We start from the raw sequence: 22,062 nt of genomic DNA, 5'->3' as shown, positions 1-22,062 counted from the left end.
CTTCTCATAGTCTGTAGCAAAAAAACTTGGAAAATTGGGTGCAAAAAATGGGTGAGATATATCACATAAATGCCATAGAGATAGGATAATAAAATATTCCTTAAATTAAACGACACATCTTCAGTTGGCAGACTTGGTAATAGTTCAATAATAATTTCTACAACAAACACTATTAAACTCACAAATTTTTTGTTTGGGTAGATTAGGTAATCTTCCACGATCTTGGTGGTATATTAATTCCAATAACGGACAGTTTACTTGGGGATTAAGATCTTGTAATGTTGAAAAACATAAATTGCAGCTCACAAATTGATTTGCTTTCTTTATAAGATAGCAACATAAAAATGCTATAGCAGCCGATTCCATAGTAATCAAAGATGATGATGTATTCAGTGTTATTAAAATGTTTTAATTTTTCCAATTTATTTAAGGTGGAATCTTTTAGAGTTACAGCCATTGTAGTTTCTATTGAATTTTGCTTCACGGTCGGCGTAGTTGCCGAACTCTTATATTTGTATTCGGAAGCAGTGTTACAAGAATTAACATTTTTAATTATGCCGGTTTTCAAAATTTGACGAAGTGCATGTTCGGCAGCTCTACAATGTGTGAGATCATTAGACCCACTTCTTAGTCTAACATTATAGAAAATAAGGACTCTATGGCATTAGAACTCAATCTTCTCGTTAAGACATAAGAAGTTCAATTCATTTATCAAATATTTCACGCAAAGGCCGGTACTTAGTAAACAGAAATGCTTCTGCAGTTTCTTTTGTCAGCCCTCGCATTCCCATTGCTTCTGATCTAGTTTGAACATCCCTAATGTACGACGGAAATTCTTGGTCAAGCCACAAAAGAAGTTCATCCGAAGTATCAGTAAATGGTGCAACATCACAGTCATGTTGGCGAACGTGTTGAGTTCTATTACTCACATCGTAGATTAAAAAAAAAATTAACATTGTTTCCAAATATTTTACTGTAGCTCCAAACTGTTTGAAGTTCAATAATTCAGCTTGATCCTGATTTGCAAGATACCGCAAGGATGCAGTAACTGGTGTTGAAAATATTTGCACGGCTAGACGTACCTTCATCTTCTCTAAATAACTTGGAAACAAGTGTTTTTTGGTTAAGTATCGAACAGGCCTTACAATTAAATTTTCTTGATTTTCAGCCAACTCCTTTAAGTAATCAGCTGAAATAATACCTTCTTTGGATGCCATTTTATGGTCTAAAAATAAGTTTCGAGCATTTTTAATTAAATGACAATAATCAAGACTAAAGAAGAGCTTTAGACCAGGACTAAAAGGATGCGGGATATATAATTCTGGAGATAGGCATTTCCAAAATGTTTGAAAAGAGCAACATTATTTTTGTGGTTGTCTCCAACAATTCGTGTACGACGTTAAATTCACATTTTGCAAGAAGCTGCAATACTTCTGTTGCCAGTTTGTACAAATCCTTGCTGCCCAGTTTTCTATGAAAGTAGTAGCTTGCTGGTATCACATATTTTGTTGACAAGCCATGTATTATAAAACAGAGCAACTGGTTTGCAATAACGGGTTTAGATGTGATAGTGTTGGTGACTTTGGGAAGAGTTTCCAGTCCAAAAATRCGWTCTTCTGTTTTTGAATACCGAAKGTTTTCCTTAACAGCCATATCATCTACAACTAAGGAACAYACACGTTCMGAAATGTTWAAAATTTGCATTTCACTAATTAGACGATCTTCTATCAAWTTTTTATTTTMTGAACCAAAATATTTTCTCAACGTTGTACTGCATGGCAATTTTAGTAGATGTTGCTTTGTTTTATTTGAGTTTATTATAATACAGCTGAAGTCCTCTCAATTTCTGTTTTAGACACCGGTTTGCATATTCAAAGTCTTTTAATTGAGCCGATGCACATAAAGTTTGAGTCCCCAAGTCAAAAACGTTGTTAGAGCTAGTACTTAATGTTGGCTGTGGTAATTCACCAATTTCTGTCGTGGTTTGAAACTAGAAGTGTTATACAAATATACAAATTGAAACTATAACACAACACTATTTACAAATCTAGAAGGACGACTCCTGGTAAAAGCATGCTTTTTTTTGAATTGATGATAAAATCTTCCGGTTTAAAATGTGCACTGCAAACAGTTGAATATTCGGATAGATTTTTATGGTTTAAAAACATTTATTGGGATTTTGCATAATTAAATTCGTATTTATCAATTTCGTATTTAGCAATTGCACCTTATATTGTAAGGTGCAATTGCTGCTTTCCACTCAGAGGCCAAATTTATATTAGCAGGAAAATAATGAAACTATTTTCCTTTTAAATCTTGGGATTTGTAAATACAGCATTTTCGTCTTGAAGGCATTGTTCTTTCAAGTCAACGTTTAATTCGTTAATGGCCTATGGTTCATGACACTAAAGGCAACAATAAGGAATATTGTCGGTAAATGGTTTTTGGAATGTCAAAATTAAAGCACTTAAAAATTTTTAATTATTGAATTTTTTATTAAGATATGCAACCAACATTACAGATCTAGATATTTCAATTAAGACCAGTAGATGACTCTGCCCTACTCCCGCTTTATATCATATGTCAAACACACAAACATTATTCCCACGCGCGAGGCCGCATAGACGAAAGTCTATTTTTTTATCAAGGAGGCCGTGGTGTGCACATGCGCTCTCATCAAATATCCTTCGATCAGCTGAAAAAGTAAGGTTAAAATCGTTCCAACTATCAAAAATCGTACTTAAAGGTGTCTCTTGTTAGTTATGCTGAAAGTATGCAAAATATTGATCGTTCCTGTGCCTTTAGTCCCCGTGATTTACTTCAAACCTAATACATAAACCACCAATTATCACCAAGTTTGACAGTTGACATTTACAATATATAAAAAAAAGGTAGCAAAAGAGCATGTGCACACTTTTCTTCGAAATCCAGATGATCTCATCGCCGAGCATTAAAAATTCGTGTTCCCACTCCTAAAACGTTACATTTTTATCAATTATTGTCCAGTGCCGGAGTAAATAGTGGACGAGGTGTTTGTATTAGAAGCTCACTTGGGGCGTTCCTTCGCCATCATGTCGACAGCCCTGCTAGCCGCAATCGCTGTTATCCTGTGCATCCTGTTCAGGATACTCAACGTCAATAGCCAGCCACAAAAACCAGTCATATGCTGCAGCGATAAGAAATTCTTGGACGTCATCCTCAAAATCTCACCCCTTATACAAGAACCGTAAGTAGCCACTGCGAGAAGTGGCCGTATTTCTTTCGAAGTTTCTCGATTTTTTTTGACAGGGGCCAAGGTTTCTGATCGATTTTCAGGCCAATGTTATTAAATTGTATGCGAAAATGCGGCGGCAAGGTTGTTGGAATTATTTGGGTTGCGGAACAGAACTTGCTTTCAAATCATAGTGAAAGCCTTTTTTATGTTAATTAGATGGCGAATTGTGAGTTTTCTCCAAAGTGGCACAGATATTGATGAAAAACGTTTGTTATGAATTATGCAATGAAAGAATGCTGTTTCAGTCTAGCGTTTATTGATGACGAATCGAAATAATTGCTCTATTTTTCGCCCCACAGCTCCAAACGATACTATTTACCTAGATGTGGGAGTATTTAATAAAAAAATCATTGATTAGAATCTCTTTTTAAGAAAATATGAAATGGAAGCGTGACCGGATATTCGAGAATTTTTCAACTGATAAAACTCATTAAATATTTAAAGTTAGTGCTGTTATCTGACATGATTTGATGATTCATTGTCTAATCGCAATGGAAAGTTATGTTGTTTTGGCAAATTCAATATTATCACAGCTTGATTTTAGCTGTATCGTAACAGATTATACTCCCTAGTAAAATGCAATTTTCCTGTTACTAGGTATACATTACCACAGTATTTTTTATAATGTTTTTTTTCAGTTCAGTAGCTTGAGGCCTGTACAAACATTTTGTTTTCGTGAGATATAAGCCGTTATATTTAAGGCTCGTGCTTTAAACTTCTAGATCCTCTTTGCTCAATGATCAGTGGTCATTTTTAAAAAAAAAAACTCTTTATTTGCTTTAATATAACGCAGGTACTCTTTGTTTGTTTTAAGTAAACAAACAGTTTTTGTTTATTCTAATTAGAACAAAGAAGGTGCAATTGACCATTTTTAAGCAAAAGAAGAATCTTAAAACTCTTATTATACGTAAAAATGCAATTTAAAGTAAGATTATCATGCATTCTTCCTATATGGCGCAATGCTTGATTAGCAAACCTTAACTTCAAAAAATCATATCTTGAAAACTACTCGGTATATTCTTTTAAAAATTTGGATTATGACTAATAAAGAGATGCTCTACACGATGGTGATAATGACAAAAAAATACTCGTAGGGTTTTTCTTAGATTATTTCGATTTACTTCGAACTTCTTCGAACACTTACTTTAACACTGTTAAAGTAGTAAAGTTAAAGTATTTTAAATTCATTGAAACTAGAAAAAAATTATTTAGTTCAAAGTATGTGGACTTTTTTAATTTTTTTTTAGTGCATTTGATTTGTCTCACTGAGACGAACAAAATGGTATAAATATAATTTGTCAAGTTGTCACGACATGACTTTTTTTGTCGCCCTGTGTGATTAAATGTTCGAGAAAGTTGTTTATTTTATCTAAATAACGTGATCACATACAAAATAATAAACATTTATGTTAATTAGAATAATTTAGTTTTGTTGTTATGTCTAGAATGTGTAGGTTATTTAGGTTACATCTACATGTCTGATAAGTGCGTTTTTTTTTGTTTAAATAAATTGTCTATAAATGTATCATTTCATCTTGGCTGTTAGAAATCATTATAAACCTATTGGTATGATTATTCTTGATAATTAAGACTGATTACAGTTACGCTTTTAATTAAAAAAAAATATACATTTCTCTTTAGAGGGACATTTTGTACTTTATTTTACTCAAACTACTAATCACAAACTCGAAAAGACTGTAAATACTTTGAAAATGGAATTTTCACTTTGAAAGTGTTTCTCGATACAAAACTTACGACCTATCTCTACGTAACATTGGCATTGAAACTGCTTGTATAAATTTATGACGTCACACCATGACTCAGAAACAAGTTTATTACATTATTACCTAAGATAGGTGTGATAAAACTGAGAAATCTATTGTTATCAATTATCATTTTGTGTCAGAGTGAAACTGTTAAAGCACCCAAATGACGTCATTTGAGAGCTTTAATAAGTCGTTGGCCTTAATTTAATTTTAGTGACGGATTTTCTTTACTATTCATTTTCAAATGTGAAAATAAGAATTATTTTTATTTTTCATAGCCGCTTAAAATTATTCTACATGCATGTCACCAACCGTCGCAAAATTCCCTTGATTTAAAATTCTTGTCTTTTAATTTATAAAATGATATAAAGCGACAAAATAAAAAAATAGTATAAAACGCCCGTTGCAGAAGGTTCTTCAAGCACTCAATTGGCCGCTACGCGGCTCGTTTTGCAATTTCAGATTCGTGCTTGTATTTTAATATACTATTTTATCTTATCGTATATTTTTATATTTAAAATTTGTAAGTCATAAAAAATCCGGAAAATTTTTTAAACTCTGGGAGTTTTTTTCAACAAATTTTAAAATATAATATTAGTTTTACTTATACAGGATGCGTCAGAACTCGCACCCCAGAGAAAAATGCCATATAGGGTAAGATACCAGGAACATAGAAAAAAAGTTAAAAAAAAATTATCTATAAAATTTTCGAAGTTATGAGAGTTTAAGGTTTACACTTTGACTCTTATTTATTTCTGCCTAAAACAGGAACAAAAAGAAATTGATTATGTTTTCAAACATACCTTAGCGTGTACAGGGTGCTGCATTTTGGATGTCCGAATAGGGAATGTCCGAAACTAAGAAGTTTAGCCAAAATCGAGTAATACATTCTGGGGCTCATTTTTTGAGAAAATAATATTGGTTAAAACCGCATCCGCTATCGTCTTTTGTTTTCGACTTATAGACAAAAATTGACATTTTAGCGAAATCTAAAATAATTCATATCTTCGTTATTATAGAAGACACAAATTTGAAATAAAGACATTATACAGGGACTTTTTTACGTAGAATTTAATAATGTGATTAAAAATTTTTTTCAGTTGTTTGTTTAGCCGTAATAAAATAAACTTGTATTTTTTTAAATGGGAATCATAGATGGCTATGTCATTTTTAAAAAGCTTGTTTTTTTCTTATCTAAAAAATACATATTATGATAATTCATTTTTAGCAAAAAATTATCTTTGATTTTTGTTCGCAGTTTTACATGAACTTCAACTAAAAGGATTTAAACTATATCATATTTAACCAGTGTCACTAATGAAAGAGTTTTCTAAGTACTAAGTAATGAAACAAATGCAAAATAAATTGTAAATCAACTTATTGGCGACTAATAACATTTCTTTGTTTTTAAACAAGCTAACATTACCATTGCAACCTCTAGTGATACATAGTGTGTTGTAAAAAAAGCCGCTTTAATTCTTCAATAAAATATATTTTATATGACACAAAAATGACGATATGGCTATTCAAATACCCAAATTCCGTCTATGTGAAATGTTACCCTACCTCCGTTAGATCATCAAAAAATTGTTTTTTCTAATTGTGTTGACTATTGACACATTTATTTTTCCTATTTTTGGATTTTTTAAAAATATGTAATAATTTTTTCGCTCGCATATTTGTTCAATGCTTCTACCGTATCGTATTTTTTAAATTTTTATAATTGTATCTATTTTTTCATCTATTTTACAGTTCACAAAAGTCTTATTGATTATTATTTACACATTTGGAGTGAAATAGTTTTTCTATGGACAACTATTATGAAACAAAATATGTATTTCACTTTTTAAATATAGTTATAAAAAAATATTCTGTTACAAATATATATTTTTTAGATCAGAAAAAAAATAAGCTTTTCAAAATTGCAATAGCCGCCTATGATTTCCATTAAAAAAAAAATACAAATTTATCTTATTACGGCTAAACTAATAATTAAAAGTATGATTCCCATTTAAAAAAATACAAGTTTATTTTATTACGGCTAAATAAACAACTGAAAAAAATTATTAACTACATTATTAAATTCCTCGAAATAAAGTGCCTGTATAATGTCTTTATTTCAAATCCGTATCTTCTATAATAACGAAGCTATGAATTTTTTTAGATTTCGTCAAAATGTCAACTTTTATCTGTAAGTCGAAAACAAAAGACGATAGTGAGATGCGGTTTTAACCAATATTATTTTCTCAAAAAATGAGCCCCAGAATGTATCACTCGTTTTTGGCTAAACATCTTAGATTCGGAGATTCCCTATTCGGACATCCAAAATGCAGCACCCTGTACTTCAAATCTGGAGTTCTGAAGAGAACTACTTTTAATTATAATTTGAAAAAATAGTAGGAATAACGAACAACCAACGAAAACAGTGAAAAAACGAATACAAATGTCAGTCATATCAGTTCAATAAACCATGTAGGTAAGTAATCAAAGAAAAACAAAAACCCCATCAGCTGTTATATCAGGGACATGCGCATGGCTACAAACTTAAATACGAAATTCCATAGCCAACTATTATGCCAATTTCAATGAAATATACTTTACAAGATTATCAGTATTATTAAATAGACATAAAAAATGTCAAATGTCAAAAAATTAATGTCAAAATTTTTTGACATATAGAATTTTTTAAATATTTTTTCCATGTTCCTGGTATCTTATCTTAATTGAAATTTTTCTCTGGGGCGCGAGTTCTGGCGCACCCTGTATGTACCATTAGATACTTTAATAGCATAATGTGGGAAAAAGTTATTGTAATTTTACTTGAAGAATTTTTAATTTTTCCAGATACATTCCAACGCGACTGTGGGGCTTCAGCGGCCATGTCCAGACCATCCTTCACAGCGTCATCGGCAGGGTAAAGTGCCCATGGCCGATAGGCGAACGAGTGTTTCTATCACTCGACGATGGGACCACATTAACTTACGATATGTACCAACCTTTAGATACAAATTTCCAAGGTTATATTGCTCTATTTAAAACTCGATCAACATTTTATTGACACAATTACATATTTTGTTACAGATGACGTATCGATCGCTATATGTCCAGGCATCGGAAATACCTCCGAAAGTGTTTATATACGCACTTTTGTTCATTGGGCCCAATATCACGGCTACAGATGCGCCGTTTTGAACCACGTGGGGGCGCTACAGAGCGTACCGGTCACGGCCCCTCGCATATTTAGTTACGGTAAGAAGGAACATTAAGGACAAAGTTTATTATAGTTCTAAACTGAAAATAAATTCAAAAATTGGAACGTAAAATGTTGAAAAAATGATAATTTTACACAAAGTATTATTTTGATGAAAAAATAAAGTAGGTTTTTGTGCGTGTTAAATTAAATACAATGCTGTATTTATTCTAAAGTGCAAAGTTTTGATAATTCACGTATGTTTTTAATAATTGATACCACGTTTAATGTAGATAAAGTAAAAATGAAGAATCGCTTTTTAGAATTTCAATAAAATTACAAAATTTGGTATGCAATTTTTTCTTAAAAAAACTTAAACCTTTTGCTTTGAAACTATACATCATTTGGTTTTGATTATGAGATTATGAAATTAGTATTTCTGTAATGTTATTATTTTTTCATTAAACTAGGGGATACTTTCTTAGATTTTCTTTTGAATCGATTCAATGAAATAAAGTAAACACTACTATGTCATAATATTTGAAAATAAAATACATTTTTTTTACTTGATAATATTATTTAAAATACATTTTTACTTTTGAAATCTTCATAAAGTAGGTCTCCAATTAATACACTTGACATGTCAATTAGGAGGTCGATGATTTTTTATTTGCTCAAAATCAATTAAAGGAGCTTTCCGAGTTAGAAATTTTTATTTAATTGATGATGTGAAATCAGAAATATGAAATTTACTTTTCAGGTAATACAAACGACTACCATGAAATGGTTTCAAGTCTGATCAGCAGACACCCAAATACCCGAATTGTTTGTGTAGGCTTTAGTCTAGGTGGTAATTTAGTAACCAAATATATGGGGGAAGTGGATAGGGAGAAGCCTCTGCACATAATTGGTGGAATTTCCATATGTCAAGGCTACTGTGCCATCGAGTAAGTCTGAATAATTGAATTTTATCTTACGCAATTATCGAGTTTATTATCTTGGGTTGTAATCGCTTTATGTTCTAATTAGGACAAAAAATCATAAAATCGCGTAAACATACTAGAATAAATATAAACTAAGCCGACCTGAATTTTCACAGGGGAACAAAATGGTTACTCAACTGGCAAAATTTCCGTCGCTTCTATCTTTATATCATGACTGAAAACATGAAGAATATTATTTTGAAGCATCGCCATGTTCTATTGTCTGAAGAAGTGAAGAATCGGTACAAGCTCAACGAACACGAGATTATTTCAGCTGCCACTCTTCCCGAATTAGATGAAGCCTACACTAGAAGAATTCACGAATTTAATTCGATCACGGAATTATATTCGTGGAGTTCTAGCATCAATTATATCAATAACATAAACAAGCCAATGATTTTTATTAACGCTAAAGACGATCCGATTGTACCAGAGCCGTTACTAGAGCCCATCAAATCAATAGTTTGTAAGTATCATAAATTGTTTCAACAGACTTTTGAATAATACAAAATTTTAAGTTGCCACTATGAGGATTTTAAGGTTTTTTATTATATTATTGAGACTAGTTTTTGACAGGCTTCTAATATAATTCTGGGTTTTTAGCTGAGAAAAACAATATGTTGTATTTGGAGTTAGCCCACGGCGGACATTTGGGCTTCTACGAGGGTGGTTTGATCTACCCCAACCCTGTCACCTGGTTGGACCGCACACTTGTCGCACTTGTTGGAAGTTTGGCGCTCAATTATAACGATTCCATTATGAAGACGGCCCAAATTTAAGCACCAAATGTGATTCTTTTATCGCCCACCAAATTATTGCATTTATGTGTGTGTTTATTACAAGCGTGACCAACACGTGTGAAAATGAATACACAGCGAATTTATTTATTGTATTTATTGTTAGATGAACGTGTCTTAAATACAGTGTTGAAGCGATGGCTTGAATGTTTAGTTTTATTTTTTGATGGTATTATTAATTTTTACGACAGGTAGTGAGAGGAGGTTCGAGCGGTGCTCAATCTCATTTTCGGTGCTCATGTATCGACAATTTTCACCTGTACTTAATGTGATACATAGGATAGTTTTACTTAATTATAAATTATTGGTATTTTTGTAACTTTGTACATTGATTACCAGACACTTGTGATTTATTCAGCGGCTTTGTTTTATATTTGTTCGATGTTTTATGATGTTAATCAATATAAATAATTGTAATTTTTTTAATTTTATTTTACTACATAAAAAATGAATTTTATTTGTAAATTATTAACGTGAAAAATGTAAGGAAACAAATATATTGTAACTCGTAAAAAAATAATAAAGCTGTTTCACAACATTAGTGACTTTTATCTTGTTACGCCACTGGTTGAATTTGAATTACCCGCTTGCTTTACTGCACATCTGCACCAGTTTTTAGGGGGCGCTACTTTTCTTAAAGCGTGCGACGCCATTTTACTTTGTGAATTTTACCGAAATTTCAAAAATTAATAACATACAAAACGGTAATATTTGTTTAAAGTCGCATAAAAGGGCAACCCATTTTAACAATGAAGAGGAGTCGCTCATTTAAAGAAGGTGACAAAGTTTTTGCGAAAATAAAAGGATATCCAGCATGGCCGGCAGTTGTAAGTTATTAGCTATGTTTAAATTTTGATTTAGTTCATGTTCGTTGTAGATTTTAGGGAAAAGTGGTAAAAAATTCAATGTACAATTTTACGGAACTGGAGAAACGTAAGTAACTACTATGTGTTTTGTAAATGGGGCTGAGGCGGGATTGAAGTGAGGAAGTTTAACTTCAATTTTCTGTCAATTTGGGGGCCCTAAAGTAATAAGGAACTTGCCGACAGGCTACTATTGAGTCTTAAAAGCTTGTGCGATATTTCCGTACAAAAAAATAAATACAAACATTTTTAGGGGCTTTATTAAGCCTGAAGATATTTTTTATTACCTTAAAAATAAGGATCAATTAGTCAAAGGATCAAAAAAGAAGGAGTTTAAGGACGCTATTGAACAGATTGAAAAAGCTATAACTGAGGATGGAACAGATGGTGATGATTCCACTCTTGATGTAAGTCACTTTGGGGGGTAATTCTTTTTTGATAATTTATTGATAACAGGGGAATGCCCCAGCTCCTAAAAGAAAGAGAAGTAATTCGGAAAAATCTTCAGACTCTGTTCCATCAAAAGTTAGCAGTAATGCTAGAAATTCTGAAAGTGAAGGAGGTATTTTGTAGAGTTGTGTTTAGAAAAAAATATGAAAATATATTTTCAGAATCAAACATGAGTGAAAATACTACAGATGGTCCAAGTGAATGTCCTAAAAATGTGAACGAGAGTATCAATTTTGGGACAGCTGATGAAAATAACAGTGCACAAGTTGATGAAGATTTACCATTTTTGCCAAACGTTAAAATAGTGTCAGAGCTCAATTTAAAAAATTGGATTATTTATGTAAGACTATGTATGTAAATACAAAAATATTTTTGTTGTATTTTCTAATTGTAGGCAGATGCAGTTAAAGAAAAACCTGAGTTATACAAATGTAAGTTTTTTACAGATTTCAATTGATTTGTTATTTTATCTGTCCACAGCCCGACCTGTGGACCAACGCTGTTACTTTGAAAACCAAGTATTTCCGGTTTTGCTTCCTTCCGGCAAATATGCGGGACTAAAACTCCACAAAAAATGGCCATTACACTTTGCTAATGAATATGAATGTGCTCTTTATGACAGTGATACAGCCTCCAGAGTGCTTCTCCTTAAGGATGCAGTTACTAGTGGCGAAATAACCCCCTCCAGCAACCCTGAGTCATTCCTTGATGATTTTGATTTGACTGAAACTGAAATAAAACGAGATGCTGAAATGAAACTCATAAACAGCAAATATAAAAGAGTAGAGAGATTAAGATCAGAATCTAGCTTGGTTGAACTTGACGCAAAAATTAAAAATTGTTTAGGTTTAAATAAAGCTGACCCAAAGAAAGCGTTGGAATTCTTGGATAGTTTACTGGAGATAAATATGGATGAAATTATGCTAAAGAAACATTCTCATGTTGTTGAAATGATCAGAAGGTTGAGAAAATACGTGGGGAACGTAGAAGAGTGGAATTTAACGCCTGAGGAGTTTGAAATTTTCAAGAACGACGCACAGAAAGTGCGAACTAAAGCGGATGAAATTTATAAGAAATTCAAATCTGTTTGTAAATTACCGGCGGGGTCTGTTAACTTTTGGGACGGTTTTAATGACATCGTTCGGAAATTTAGGGAGGATTGTATCCATTTAAATAATAGGGAAGTTTTTGTTTTGTGTGCAGAGCCATGTAAGTATGTTTCATTGTGGAATTCCGTTAGTTTTAATAAAAAATTACAGATTCGCGTCAAGCTATTATTGATCGACTTGAACAAGAAGAAGAGTTACAAGAAGCTGATATTCACCGTCCAGTTGAAAATGAAACTGATAAAGTGGGTAATGCTTAAAATAAAAAAAATCTTCCATTGAAATAATTCTTCTACTTTCAGAACAATCACAGTGATGTTGCAAGTACATAAAGACGAGAATTTACTTTATTACTGCTTTTGTTAAATAAGTAAACATTTTTTTTCATATAAAGGACACTATTTACGATCACGTCTACTTTCATGCCTGTCTTTTCCACTCCTTTCCCGCCTCTCTTTTATTTCCAAACTGATAGGTTTTTTAAAAGGTCGATCACGTCCACCAAACCGCAGCTGTCCAGACTCCTTTTTCCCACCAAAACCGCCCCCAAGCCGTCTAGGTCGCCAGCCTTTTAATAATCGCTCGCATTCAAAGTCCACAAAAATTATATTTCCATCAATATTCATTTTATTTGCTTTGCAATACGCTTCCTCGGCATCGAGTTCATTTTCGTACTCTATGAAAGCGTAGCCTTTGGGCATTCCCGTGACTATATCTTTAACCAAACGAAATCTACGCAAAGGGCCAAATTTTGAAAAAATGTCCTTAATTGTATCTTTCGTAGTCTTGAGACTTAAACGACTAACAAAAATTGTGCACTCAGGCCGGCCTTTAACGTGGCGGTTAGGGTGATATTCGGAATTTAGAGCTCGGACGATGCCTTTGTCGTGGGGCTCAGTGTCAGTGCCGTCGATAGAGCCAATTTTTATGGGGTCGTAGTATTTGGCGAAACGAGACCATGAAGTGTCCGAAGAGTCCTAAATTGTTTAAAATGTGAAAAACTACAATAAAATTGTTCATTACTTACACTCATTATTGATTCAAAATATTTAACTTAGGTTATCAAAAAAAAAAACAGAAAATTATCACCTCTCAAACTTTTTCTTTCAGAATGCTTTTGTGATAGCTGTGGTTTTGGTTTGTTGTTCGGTTTGTTCCACAAAACAGAGAGGATGGTTCTACCACAGATTCAGGTTTAGTAGGTTAATCTGTGATTCTATTTTCTACTATAGCGTTCACGTGCTTCTACTTGAAATATTTTTATATTACTTTTTAAATAAAATATTATTTTTTTTCTTTTTGTAAAGTTATTATAAAACGTGCAAACACGGTAAGTACAATTGGTGTGGATGCAATTACTATTATTTTAGTGTTTCGAATTGAATAGCTTTCATACGCTTTCGAAATGATGACTGACATCTGACAGAAGTGACAGGACAGACGAACATAACCATAAAAACAGAAACACGTGTGTTGATTTCTAATTCGAGCAAAATGAAAAACAGATCAACTGGAACTTTAGCCGATAAAATAGCAGGTATTTTAAATACCGCCCCTTCGAGTATTGATCCTGAAGACGAAGTTGGTGATGGCACGATTGCAAAAGTTGTGGAAGATGTTGAAGAAAATGAAGAAGAAGAGGAAATCTTGAGCAAATTTCGTCGAAAAAACATTGATTTATTGGCAGATTTAGATGAGAAATATGCCGGCAAGAAAACAAGTCGGAAACATTTGAGAGATTCCGATTTAGAAGGTTTGTTTAAGCTGTTTTGTTAAAATTCTAAGGGTCAGACATTATTTTACAGATGCATCTTCAGGAAGTTTCGACAATGAAGACCGAGAAAGTGGAAGAACAAATAGTGAGAACGAGGAAGAAGAATCTGCTCATGAAAATTCTGAGGATTCAGAATCAAATGGTATGTTTGATTTGTTTTGTGTCATTATTTCTAATTTATTGTTGCAGAGGGATTTTCTGAAGATGGTGAAGTATTATCAGAAAATGATAATACGGAAGGAAATTTTAAACACATTTCAGATACGAATGTTTCAAATCAAATCAAAAAAGGGCTTTGTGTGAGAAATCAAATGGCGATGTGGGAAAACCTTCTAGAAGTACGAATTCAACTCCAAAAATGTCTTTTAACGGCCAACAAAATGCCACAACACGCTAAATTTAGAGAAATCAAACAATCAGCAGATCCCGATTTTTCAAATAAAGTTAATGACACAAAAAGTAAAATATGTGGTGTCTTAGATAAGTTATTATTGTTACAAAAATTACTTTATAAACAGTATCCTGAAACAAAGGAGTTAGTCAAGAAAAGCAACCAGCGGGAAAAAGTTGAAGATCCTAATGATGAAGAAATTCCAAGTGACACAGATGTTGAGGAATCAGAAAGTGACGAAAAGTCTGAAAGTCACACTCCTAAAAAGAAACGAAAATTAGAATTGTATGAAAGCGAAATTGCCGAAAAACACAAAAAATACAAAGATTACAGAAACAATGTCATCCAAAAATGGAACGATAAAACTCGAGTCGTCATCAAAGGGGGCACTACTCCACATTCAGTTCTAGATCAAATTGAATACAATTTGAGCAACAAAGATAAACTAATCAAGAAAACACAACTTAAACGTTCTTTGTATTCTGTCCTAGGTGAAGAAGAAACTGATGACACAACCAATGAAGAAAACAGCGAGATATTTGATGATGACGATTTCTACCACCAACTCTTGCGCGAACTAATTGAAGTTAAGTCGGCCGACGTCAGCGATCCAGTTCAGTTAAGTCGCCAATGGATACAGTTACAGAATCTAAGAAGCAAAATGAAGCGAAAAATTGACACGAGAGCAACAAAGGGGCGCAAAATCCGATACGCTGTACACAGTAAACTGGTTAATTTTATGGCGCCGATTGATGAGAATGTATGGACAGATGAAGCGAAAAATGAGTTGTACAGCTCGCTGTTCGGCAAAAATTAGTCTGAAATTAAAATGTATAAAATAAAGTTATAAACACTTTTAAGCCTTGTTTTTATTGCGTGTTTACCCTTATTGCATAATGAGATTTCGAATAAAAAAACTGCAAAGTCGTCCAAACCACTGCTTTGCAATGATTTAAGGATTACGAAACGTGGGTTAAGGTGGGTGCATTTCAAAGAGGGTCCAAAACATGGTTAAATCCTTTGGTTGCTAAACCACGTCGGCTTGTTTTGAATCAAGAAGCGAACTTTAAGTGAACAGCAAATTCTTTTGAAAGATCTGAAAATAACATTCCTTAAAATGTAATTGGGTTCCAGGCCTAATTATGGTTTTAAATAAATACATTGTACTGTATGATTACAATTTTTTTATTTTTATTAAACTACTATCCACATAATAGAATTCGTTTAAACTTTGCTATTTAGTCTGGTAAGTCCATCAAAGGTTTTAACAGCACAACTTTCAAACCGCTCCTTATTCATTGTAGAAATTTAAACTAAAGTTTATTGTAAAGGGTAAACAATCATCAGTTTGTAACCATACTCATTGAGTCATTGTTAAACGTTTTACAATAAGTTATACAAGGTGATTCTTTTAGGGCTTATATTAGAAACTTTTTAACTTCTAATGCAGATAGAAATTTAAAATTTGGTACACATCTCAAATCGACCAGTCTAAGTTCAATTAAATTATTTTAAAAAAATTGGCGCCAACTTTGAAATTTTAAATGGTAACCACCTATTTTGATTGCATTTTTGAATTCTCCTCTCCAAACTGAGTAAAATGTATCTAGTTATTAGAATTTATCTGTCATAGTTTTTGACATATGTCAAGTTTTTACTCAAAATTCTCATTTGCAGAGGTTTATTAAAAACTTCACAGCTCTTGAACCGTTTGCAATAAGTCAATAATTTTTTTTGCATTCGATAACCAAACGTCTGAAGACTTTCCTAAAATTTTCAAAATTGTCAACTGTCAAATTGCAAAGCTTATATGATTTTTTGAAAATGATATTTAACAAACAGCTATAACTCAGTTTTTTCAAATAAAATGACCCCATTTTCTCAATGGCAAGCGAAAGTACCTCGATTTCTAGAAGGACTTTTATCAACATGTCCTATACCCATCTCTTACAGTTTCTAAAATAATCACGAAAAACATGTTTTTGTTTTTTATTTTTATAGTCAATCACGTAAGCTTTGGAAAATGATCAATACGTATTAAAGATTTAGTCTACACAACACCCATTCGGAATTACGAAGAATTGAGGCAAGGATTGAGACGGCATTTAATAATCTTCAACCAAATGAAATAATGGAAGCCACTCAAATCAGTTCACCATCGAATTTTGAACTGTTTGAAAATGGTAAACATATCGAACATCTGTATTAATTATGGTATATCTTTATTGTATTTTTTCAAAGCCAATGTGATTAACTATAAAAATAAAAATTATAACATGTTTTTCGTGATTATTTCAAAAACTGTAAGAGATAGGTATAGGACATGTTGATAAAAGTCCCTCTACAAATTAATGTACGTTTGATTGCCGTTGAGAAAATAGAGTCATTTCATTTGAAAAAACTGAGTTATAGCTGTTTGGTAATGATCATTTTTCAAAAAATCATACTAGCCTTGCAATTTGACAGTTGACAATTTTGAAAATTCTAGAAAACTTTTCGAACCTTTGGTTTTCGAATGCAAAAAAAAATATTCACTTATCGCAAAGGGTTCAAGAGCTGTGATGTTTTGAATGAACCAAGTGAAAATTTTGACCAAAAAATTGACATATGTCAAAAACTATGACAGATAGGTACTAACAACTAGGTACATTTTACTTAGTTTAAAGAGGAGAATTCAACAATGCAATAAAATTAAGTGGGTACCATTTAAAATTTCAAAGCTGGCGCCAATTTCTCGTAGTTCCGGAAGTTCAGCCATTTTGAAAATAATTTAATTGAACTTAGACTAGTCGACTTGGGTTGTGTACAAAGTTTCAAATTATTATCTGCATTAGAAGTTAAAAAGTTTCTAATGTAGGCTCTAAAAGAATCACCTTGTCTAGAGCGTGTTTTAAAATGATTTTCATTAGTCGCCTATGGAATTTCCATGCAAAATAAAAATGCCGCTTTAATAAATATTGAACCTAATTAATTTATAATTAATTCACTGAACTCGTATTGATAGAAATGGCTTCCTATGCTGAGTTTGAATCACGGCTTCCTTGATAAAAAGATAGACTTTCGTCTATCCGGCCTCGCGCGTGGGAGAAACATTTGTGTTTGACATATGACATAAAGCGGGAGTATGGCAGAGTCATCTTCTGGTCTTAATTAAAATATTTAGATCTGTAATGTTGGTTGCATATCTTCATAAAAAAAATCAAATATTTAAAATTTTTAGAGTGCTTTAATTTTGACATTCAAAAATCATTTATCGACAATATTCCTTATTGTTGTCTTTAGTGTCATTAACGAATTAAGCGTTGACTTGAGAGAACAATGCCTTCAAGACGAAAATGCTGTATTTGCAAATCCCAAGATTTAAAAGGAAAATCGTTTCATTATTTTCCTGCTAATATAAATTTGGCCTCTGAGTGGAAAGTAGCAATTGCACCTTATATTGGTATAAATACGAATTTAATTATGCCAAATCACAATAAATGTTTTTAGACCATAAAAATCTATCCGAATATTCAACTGTTTGCAGTGCACATTTTAAACCGGAAGATTTTATGACCAATGCAAAGAAACGCATGCTTTTACCAGGAGCTGTTCCTTCTAGATTTGTAAATAGTGTTGTGTTATAGTTTCAATTTGTATATTTGTATAACACTTCTAGTTTCAAACCACGACGGAAATTGGTGAATTACCACAGCCAACATTGAGTACTAGCTCTAACAACGTTTTTGACTTTGGGACTCAAACTTCATGTACATCGGCTCAATTAAAAGACTTTGAATATACAAACCGGTGTCTAAAACAGAAATTGAGAGGACTTCAGCTGTATTATAATAAACTCAAATAAAACAAAGCAACATCTACTAAAATTGCCATGCAGTACAACGTTGAGAAAATATTTTGGTTCAKAAAATAAAAAWTTGATAGAAGATCGTCTAATTAGTGAAATGCAAATTTTWAACATTTCKGAACGTGTRTGTTCCTTAGTTGTAGATGATATGGCTGTTAAGGAAAACMTTCGGTATTCAAAAACAGAAGAWCGYATTTTTGGACTGGAAACTCTTCCCAAAGTCACCAACACTATCACATCTAAACCCGTTATTGCAAACCAGTTGCTCTGTTTTATAATACATGGCTTGTCAACAAAATATGTGATACCAGCAAGCTACTACTTTCATAGAAAACTGGGTAGCAAGGATTTGTACAAACTGGCAACAGAAGTATTGCAGCTTCTTGCAAAATGTGAATTTAAGGTCGTACGAATTGTGGGAGACAACCACAAAAATAATGTTGCTCTTTTCAAACATTTTGGAAATGGCTATCTCCAGAATTATATCCCGCATCCTTTTAGTCCTGGTCTAAAACTCTTCTTCAGTTTTGATTATTGTCATTTAATAAAAAATGCTCGAAACTTATTTTTAGACCAAAACATGGCATCCAAAGAAGGTATTATTTCAGCTGATTACTTAAAGGAGTTGGCTGAAAATCAAGAAAATTTAATTGTAAGGCCTGTTCGATACTTAACCAAAAAACACTTGTTTCCAAGTTATTTAGAGAAGATGAAGGTACGTCTAGCCGTGCAAATATTTTCAACACCAGTTACTGCATCCTTGCGGTATCTTGCAAATCAGGATCAAGCTGAATTATTGAACTTCAAATAGTCTAGAGCTACAGTAAAATATTTGGAAACAATGTATAATTTTTTTAAAATTCACGATGTGAGTAATAGAACTCAACACGTTCGCCAACATGACTGTGATGTTGCACCATTTACGGATACTTCGGATGAACGACTTTTGTGGCTTGACCAAGAATTTCCGTCGTACATTAGGGATATTCAAACTAGATCAGAAGCAATGGGAATGCGAGGGCTGACAAAAGAAACTGCAGAAGCATTTCTGTTTACTGCCAAAAGTACCGGTCTTTGCGTAAAATATTTGATAAATGAATTGAATTTCTTCTATGTCTTAACGAGAAGATTGAGTTCTGATGCCATAGAGTCCTTATTTTCTATAATGTTAGACTAAGAAGTGGGTCTAATGATCTCACTGATTGTAGAGCTGCCGAACATGCACTTCGTCAAATTTTGAAAACCGGCATAATTAAAACTGTTAATTCTTGTAACATTGCTTCCGAATACAACTATAAAAGTTCGGCAACTACGCCGACCGTGAAGCAAAATTCAATAGAAACTACAGTGGCTGTTACTCTAAAAGTTTCCACCTTAAATAAATTGGAAAAATTAAAACAATTTAATAGCACTGAATACATCCAATTGGTTAATGTGGAATCGGCTGCTATAGCATTTTTATGTGGCTATCTTATAAAGAAAGCAAATCAATTTGTGAGCTGCAATTTATCTTTTTCAATATTGCAAGATCTTCATCCCCAAGTAAACTGTCCGTTATTGGAATTAATATACCACCAAGATCGTGGAAGATTAATCTACCCAAACAAAAAATTTGTGAGTTTAATAGTGTTTGTTGTAGAAATTATTATTGAACTATTACCAAGTCTGCCAACTGAAGATGTGTCGTTTAATTTAAGGAATATTTTATTATCCTATCTCTACGGCAATCCAATTTTTTGTTGCGAATCCCATTCTAAAATTCTATGTACCATAATTTTAACACCAATTGTTTCTAACTTTTGTAACAGACATGCTCAAACAATTATGGAAAACCTAAATATTCAAACAAAAAAAAAGAAAACTCTTAAAATTAAATTGACAACACTAAGAAAGTTGCTTTATTATAGATAAAAGTTAATTTATAGGTTTATTTCATTGAATGTGGTATTAATAGTAAGTGCTTACTGGGATCCATACTTTTGTTCATCATTAATTTTTAATTTAAACCTGGTCAAGAATTTTTTTTTATTTTAAATCTTAACAGGAATTAGGCAACCAACCATGCACCGTATGTCAGCGCCATCAAACGTCAAAATAATTGCCACGTGCGAGGCCGGATAGACGATAGTCTATCTTTTTATCAAGGAGGCCGTGGTTTGAATAGATTTGTGTGATGCATACATAACCTATAAACTCCCATGTATATTATGTTTACTTTACCCACCGTACCAGTGGCGACTCGTTTTGTAATTAAAAAAACAAGGACGTAATTAAATTGGGAAATACATTTATTATATAAAAAAGGGTTTTTGAGCAAACATACAGGCTGTCCCAGCGAGTTGAAAAAGTCCATTAGTGACATTTAAATAGTAAAATAAAAAAAATATGTAGGACATGATAGATACTATTGTAAAAATCAGGAGCGTAGACCGGTGCGTCATCAATTTAATTTTTTCATTACCAACTTAAAAGTGAAATAAAAAATTCTATCACAATGTAAATTGAAACAATTAAAGGGTCTCTAAGGATGGTAGCCTTGAACATTTTGTACACCACTAAAATGTCATGTTCGAGTGAATTTGTCAATTTGACGTTGACAGTAACATTATTGTCGTCGTTGAAAGTCTTGTTGGTATAATTTGCAAGTATTTTTCCTTTATTGGTTGATTTCTTGCTTTTCTTCTGTGTCTTATTGATTTCTTTTAATAATTCCTTACGATTAAGTAACTTCCATGAAATCAGGCATAAAATGCACTTGTGTTAGTGTAAAAAATTGAAATAATGAGGGGTCACCGACCGGTAAATATTAGCCCCCCATTATCTTTTATTTATTCTACAAAAAATGGGGCCAATCTTATAAAAAACATTCAAATGCTGTTTTAGAACTTTACATATTGTGTCTGCTAGGGCACAAACCACACTCTGTAAATAAAATTGTGATTATTTGAGATATTTGAGGTAAATATGAGCGTTGTTTAAGAAGTCCATTATTTAATGAAGTAATTAACAGTACAAACTGAAATCGACTCATTATTTTGACTCTCACATAAGTAACTTTCTTGTTTTCATAAGATCACGATAAAAGCTTCTTAAAGTTTATTGTTTGTTTTCTAATGATGTAAGTTGTAACATTGTTTTGTAGACATCTTGTATTTCAACTTTTTCTTTTTTCTTACCTGGAAGAATGCATGAGATCGTCTATGGTTTTAAACCGTTAAAAAACTCAATGTAATAAATTACTTGTCTGTGCTCCTTATGTTTATGATGATTCCTATTTATCAAATACTGATTTTGCATCTGTTTTCTTCTCAACTTATACTGATGCACACTAAAAATTTCGAGTTTTAGATACAGTTGGAGACAAAATACTTTGGTCGTTAATGTCACTTGAGTGACATTAAATTGTAAAGCATGCTTTAGGACTGTTAACCTTATTTTTAGCTACTGTCAATCATAGTTGACAAGTTGTATGTACATATTTTTGATAGGAAAATATAATAGCTCTCAATAATTTGAAATTGTCATTCATTTTAACGTTAAAGCTTGAATTACATTAAAGTGTCACAAAAGTGACAAAAGTATTTTGTCTTCAACTGTACAACATCCAAAAGCACAAAAACA

General features: G+C 32.4%; 4 protein-coding genes across 7 annotated transcripts; 3 read left to right on the top strand and 1 right to left on the bottom strand.

The window, feature by feature from the left end:
* Positions 1-2,773: 2,773 nt before the first annotated feature.
* Positions 2,774-10,157, top strand: LOC123010716 (abhydrolase domain-containing protein 2). The gene is made up of 6 exons (XM_044407798.1): positions 2,774-3,226; positions 7,885-8,057; positions 8,122-8,289; positions 8,991-9,177; positions 9,330-9,679; positions 9,817-10,157. Exons 1-6 carry the CDS (start codon positions 3,072-3,074, stop codon positions 9,990-9,992), a joined length of 1,209 nt encoding a protein of 402 aa, XP_044263733.1. The 5' UTR covers positions 2,774-3,071; the 3' UTR covers positions 9,993-10,157.
* Positions 10,158-10,629: 472 nt separating this feature from the next.
* On the top strand, positions 10,630-12,837 carry LOC123011375. Of its 2 annotated transcripts, none has more exons than XM_044408773.1 (9): positions 10,630-10,837; positions 10,888-10,943; positions 11,127-11,280; positions 11,330-11,435; positions 11,485-11,663; positions 11,718-11,754; positions 11,804-12,532; positions 12,583-12,674; positions 12,732-12,837. In XM_044408773.1, exons 1-9 carry the CDS (start codon positions 10,760-10,762, stop codon positions 12,759-12,761), a joined length of 1,461 nt encoding a protein of 486 aa, XP_044264708.1. In that variant the 5' UTR covers positions 10,630-10,759; the 3' UTR covers positions 12,762-12,837. The 2 variants fall into 2 exon arrangements, with proteins under 2 accessions (XP_044264708.1, XP_044264709.1); XM_044408774.1 differs by having other exon boundaries at positions 12,583-12,678.
* LOC123011377 (U11/U12 small nuclear ribonucleoprotein 35 kDa protein-like) lies at positions 12,759-13,834 on the bottom strand. The gene is made up of 2 exons (XM_044408779.1): positions 13,457-13,834; positions 12,759-13,406 (listed from the first exon to the last, which is right to left on the bottom strand). The coding sequence occupies exons 1-2, from the start codon at positions 13,460-13,462 to the stop codon at positions 12,828-12,830; spliced, it is 585 nt and encodes a 194-aa protein (XP_044264714.1). The 5' UTR covers positions 13,463-13,834; the 3' UTR covers positions 12,759-12,827.
* On the top strand, positions 13,576-15,451 carry LOC123011376 (protein AATF-like). Of its 3 annotated transcripts, XM_044408777.1 has the most exons (4): positions 13,580-13,759; positions 13,817-14,182; positions 14,235-14,345; positions 14,393-15,451. In XM_044408777.1, the coding sequence occupies exons 2-4, from the start codon at positions 13,924-13,926 to the stop codon at positions 15,409-15,411; spliced, it is 1,389 nt and encodes a 462-aa protein (XP_044264712.1). In that variant the 5' UTR covers positions 13,580-13,759; positions 13,817-13,923; the 3' UTR covers positions 15,412-15,451. The 3 variants fall into 3 exon arrangements, with proteins under 3 accessions (XP_044264713.1, XP_044264712.1, XP_044264711.1); XM_044408778.1 differs by having other exon boundaries at positions 13,576-14,182; positions 14,247-14,345; XM_044408776.1 differs by having other exon boundaries at positions 13,580-14,182.
* Positions 15,452-22,062: the final 6,611 nt, after the last annotated feature.

Source organism: Tribolium madens, unplaced genomic scaffold (genome assembly GCF_015345945.1).
Source record: "Tribolium madens isolate multiple individuals breed KSU strain unplaced genomic scaffold, Tmad_KSU_1.1 Scaffold_91;HRSCAF=231;Tcas5.2_LG7, whole genome shotgun sequence".
NCBI classification, from domain to species: Eukaryota; Metazoa; Arthropoda; class Insecta; order Coleoptera; family Tenebrionidae; genus Tribolium; species Tribolium madens.
The sequence above is the reverse complement of the archived record's forward strand: the minus strand, read 5'-3'. Positions and strand labels throughout refer to the sequence as shown.

What these genes read in the sequence shown, in the direction of transcription:
- LOC123010716 (XM_044407798.1), top strand. Translation starts at nt 3,072, where the DNA reads ATGTCGACAGCCCTGCTAGCCGCAATCGCTGTTATCCTGTGCATCCTG. An exon ending in TTTAGATACAAATTTCCAAG is followed by an intron (nt 8,058 to 8,121) that starts GTTATATTGCTC and finishes ATTTTGTTACAG; the next exon opens with ATGACGTATCGATCGCTATA. An exon ending in CCCTCGCATATTTAGTTACG is followed by an intron (nt 8,290 to 8,990) that starts GTAAGAAGGAAC and finishes TTTACTTTTCAG; the next exon opens with GTAATACAAACGACTACCAT.
- LOC123011375 (XM_044408773.1), top strand. Translation starts at nt 10,760, where the DNA reads ATGAAGAGGAGTCGCTCATTTAAAGAAGGTGACAAAGTTTTTGCGAAA. An exon ending in TTTTACGGAACTGGAGAAAC is followed by an intron (nt 10,944 to 11,126) that starts GTAAGTAACTAC and finishes AAACATTTTTAG; the next exon opens with GGGCTTTATTAAGCCTGAAG. An exon ending in TAAAAAATTGGATTATTTAT is followed by an intron (nt 11,664 to 11,717) that starts GTAAGACTATGT and finishes TTCTAATTGTAG; the next exon opens with GCAGATGCAGTTAAAGAAAA.
- LOC123011376 (XM_044408777.1), top strand. Translation starts at nt 13,924, where the DNA reads ATGAAAAACAGATCAACTGGAACTTTAGCCGATAAAATAGCAGGTATT. An exon ending in GAGAGATTCCGATTTAGAAG is followed by an intron (nt 14,183 to 14,234) that starts GTTTGTTTAAGC and finishes ATTATTTTACAG; the next exon opens with ATGCATCTTCAGGAAGTTTC. An exon ending in TGAGGATTCAGAATCAAATG is followed by an intron (nt 14,346 to 14,392) that starts GTATGTTTGATT and finishes TTATTGTTGCAG; the next exon opens with AGGGATTTTCTGAAGATGGT.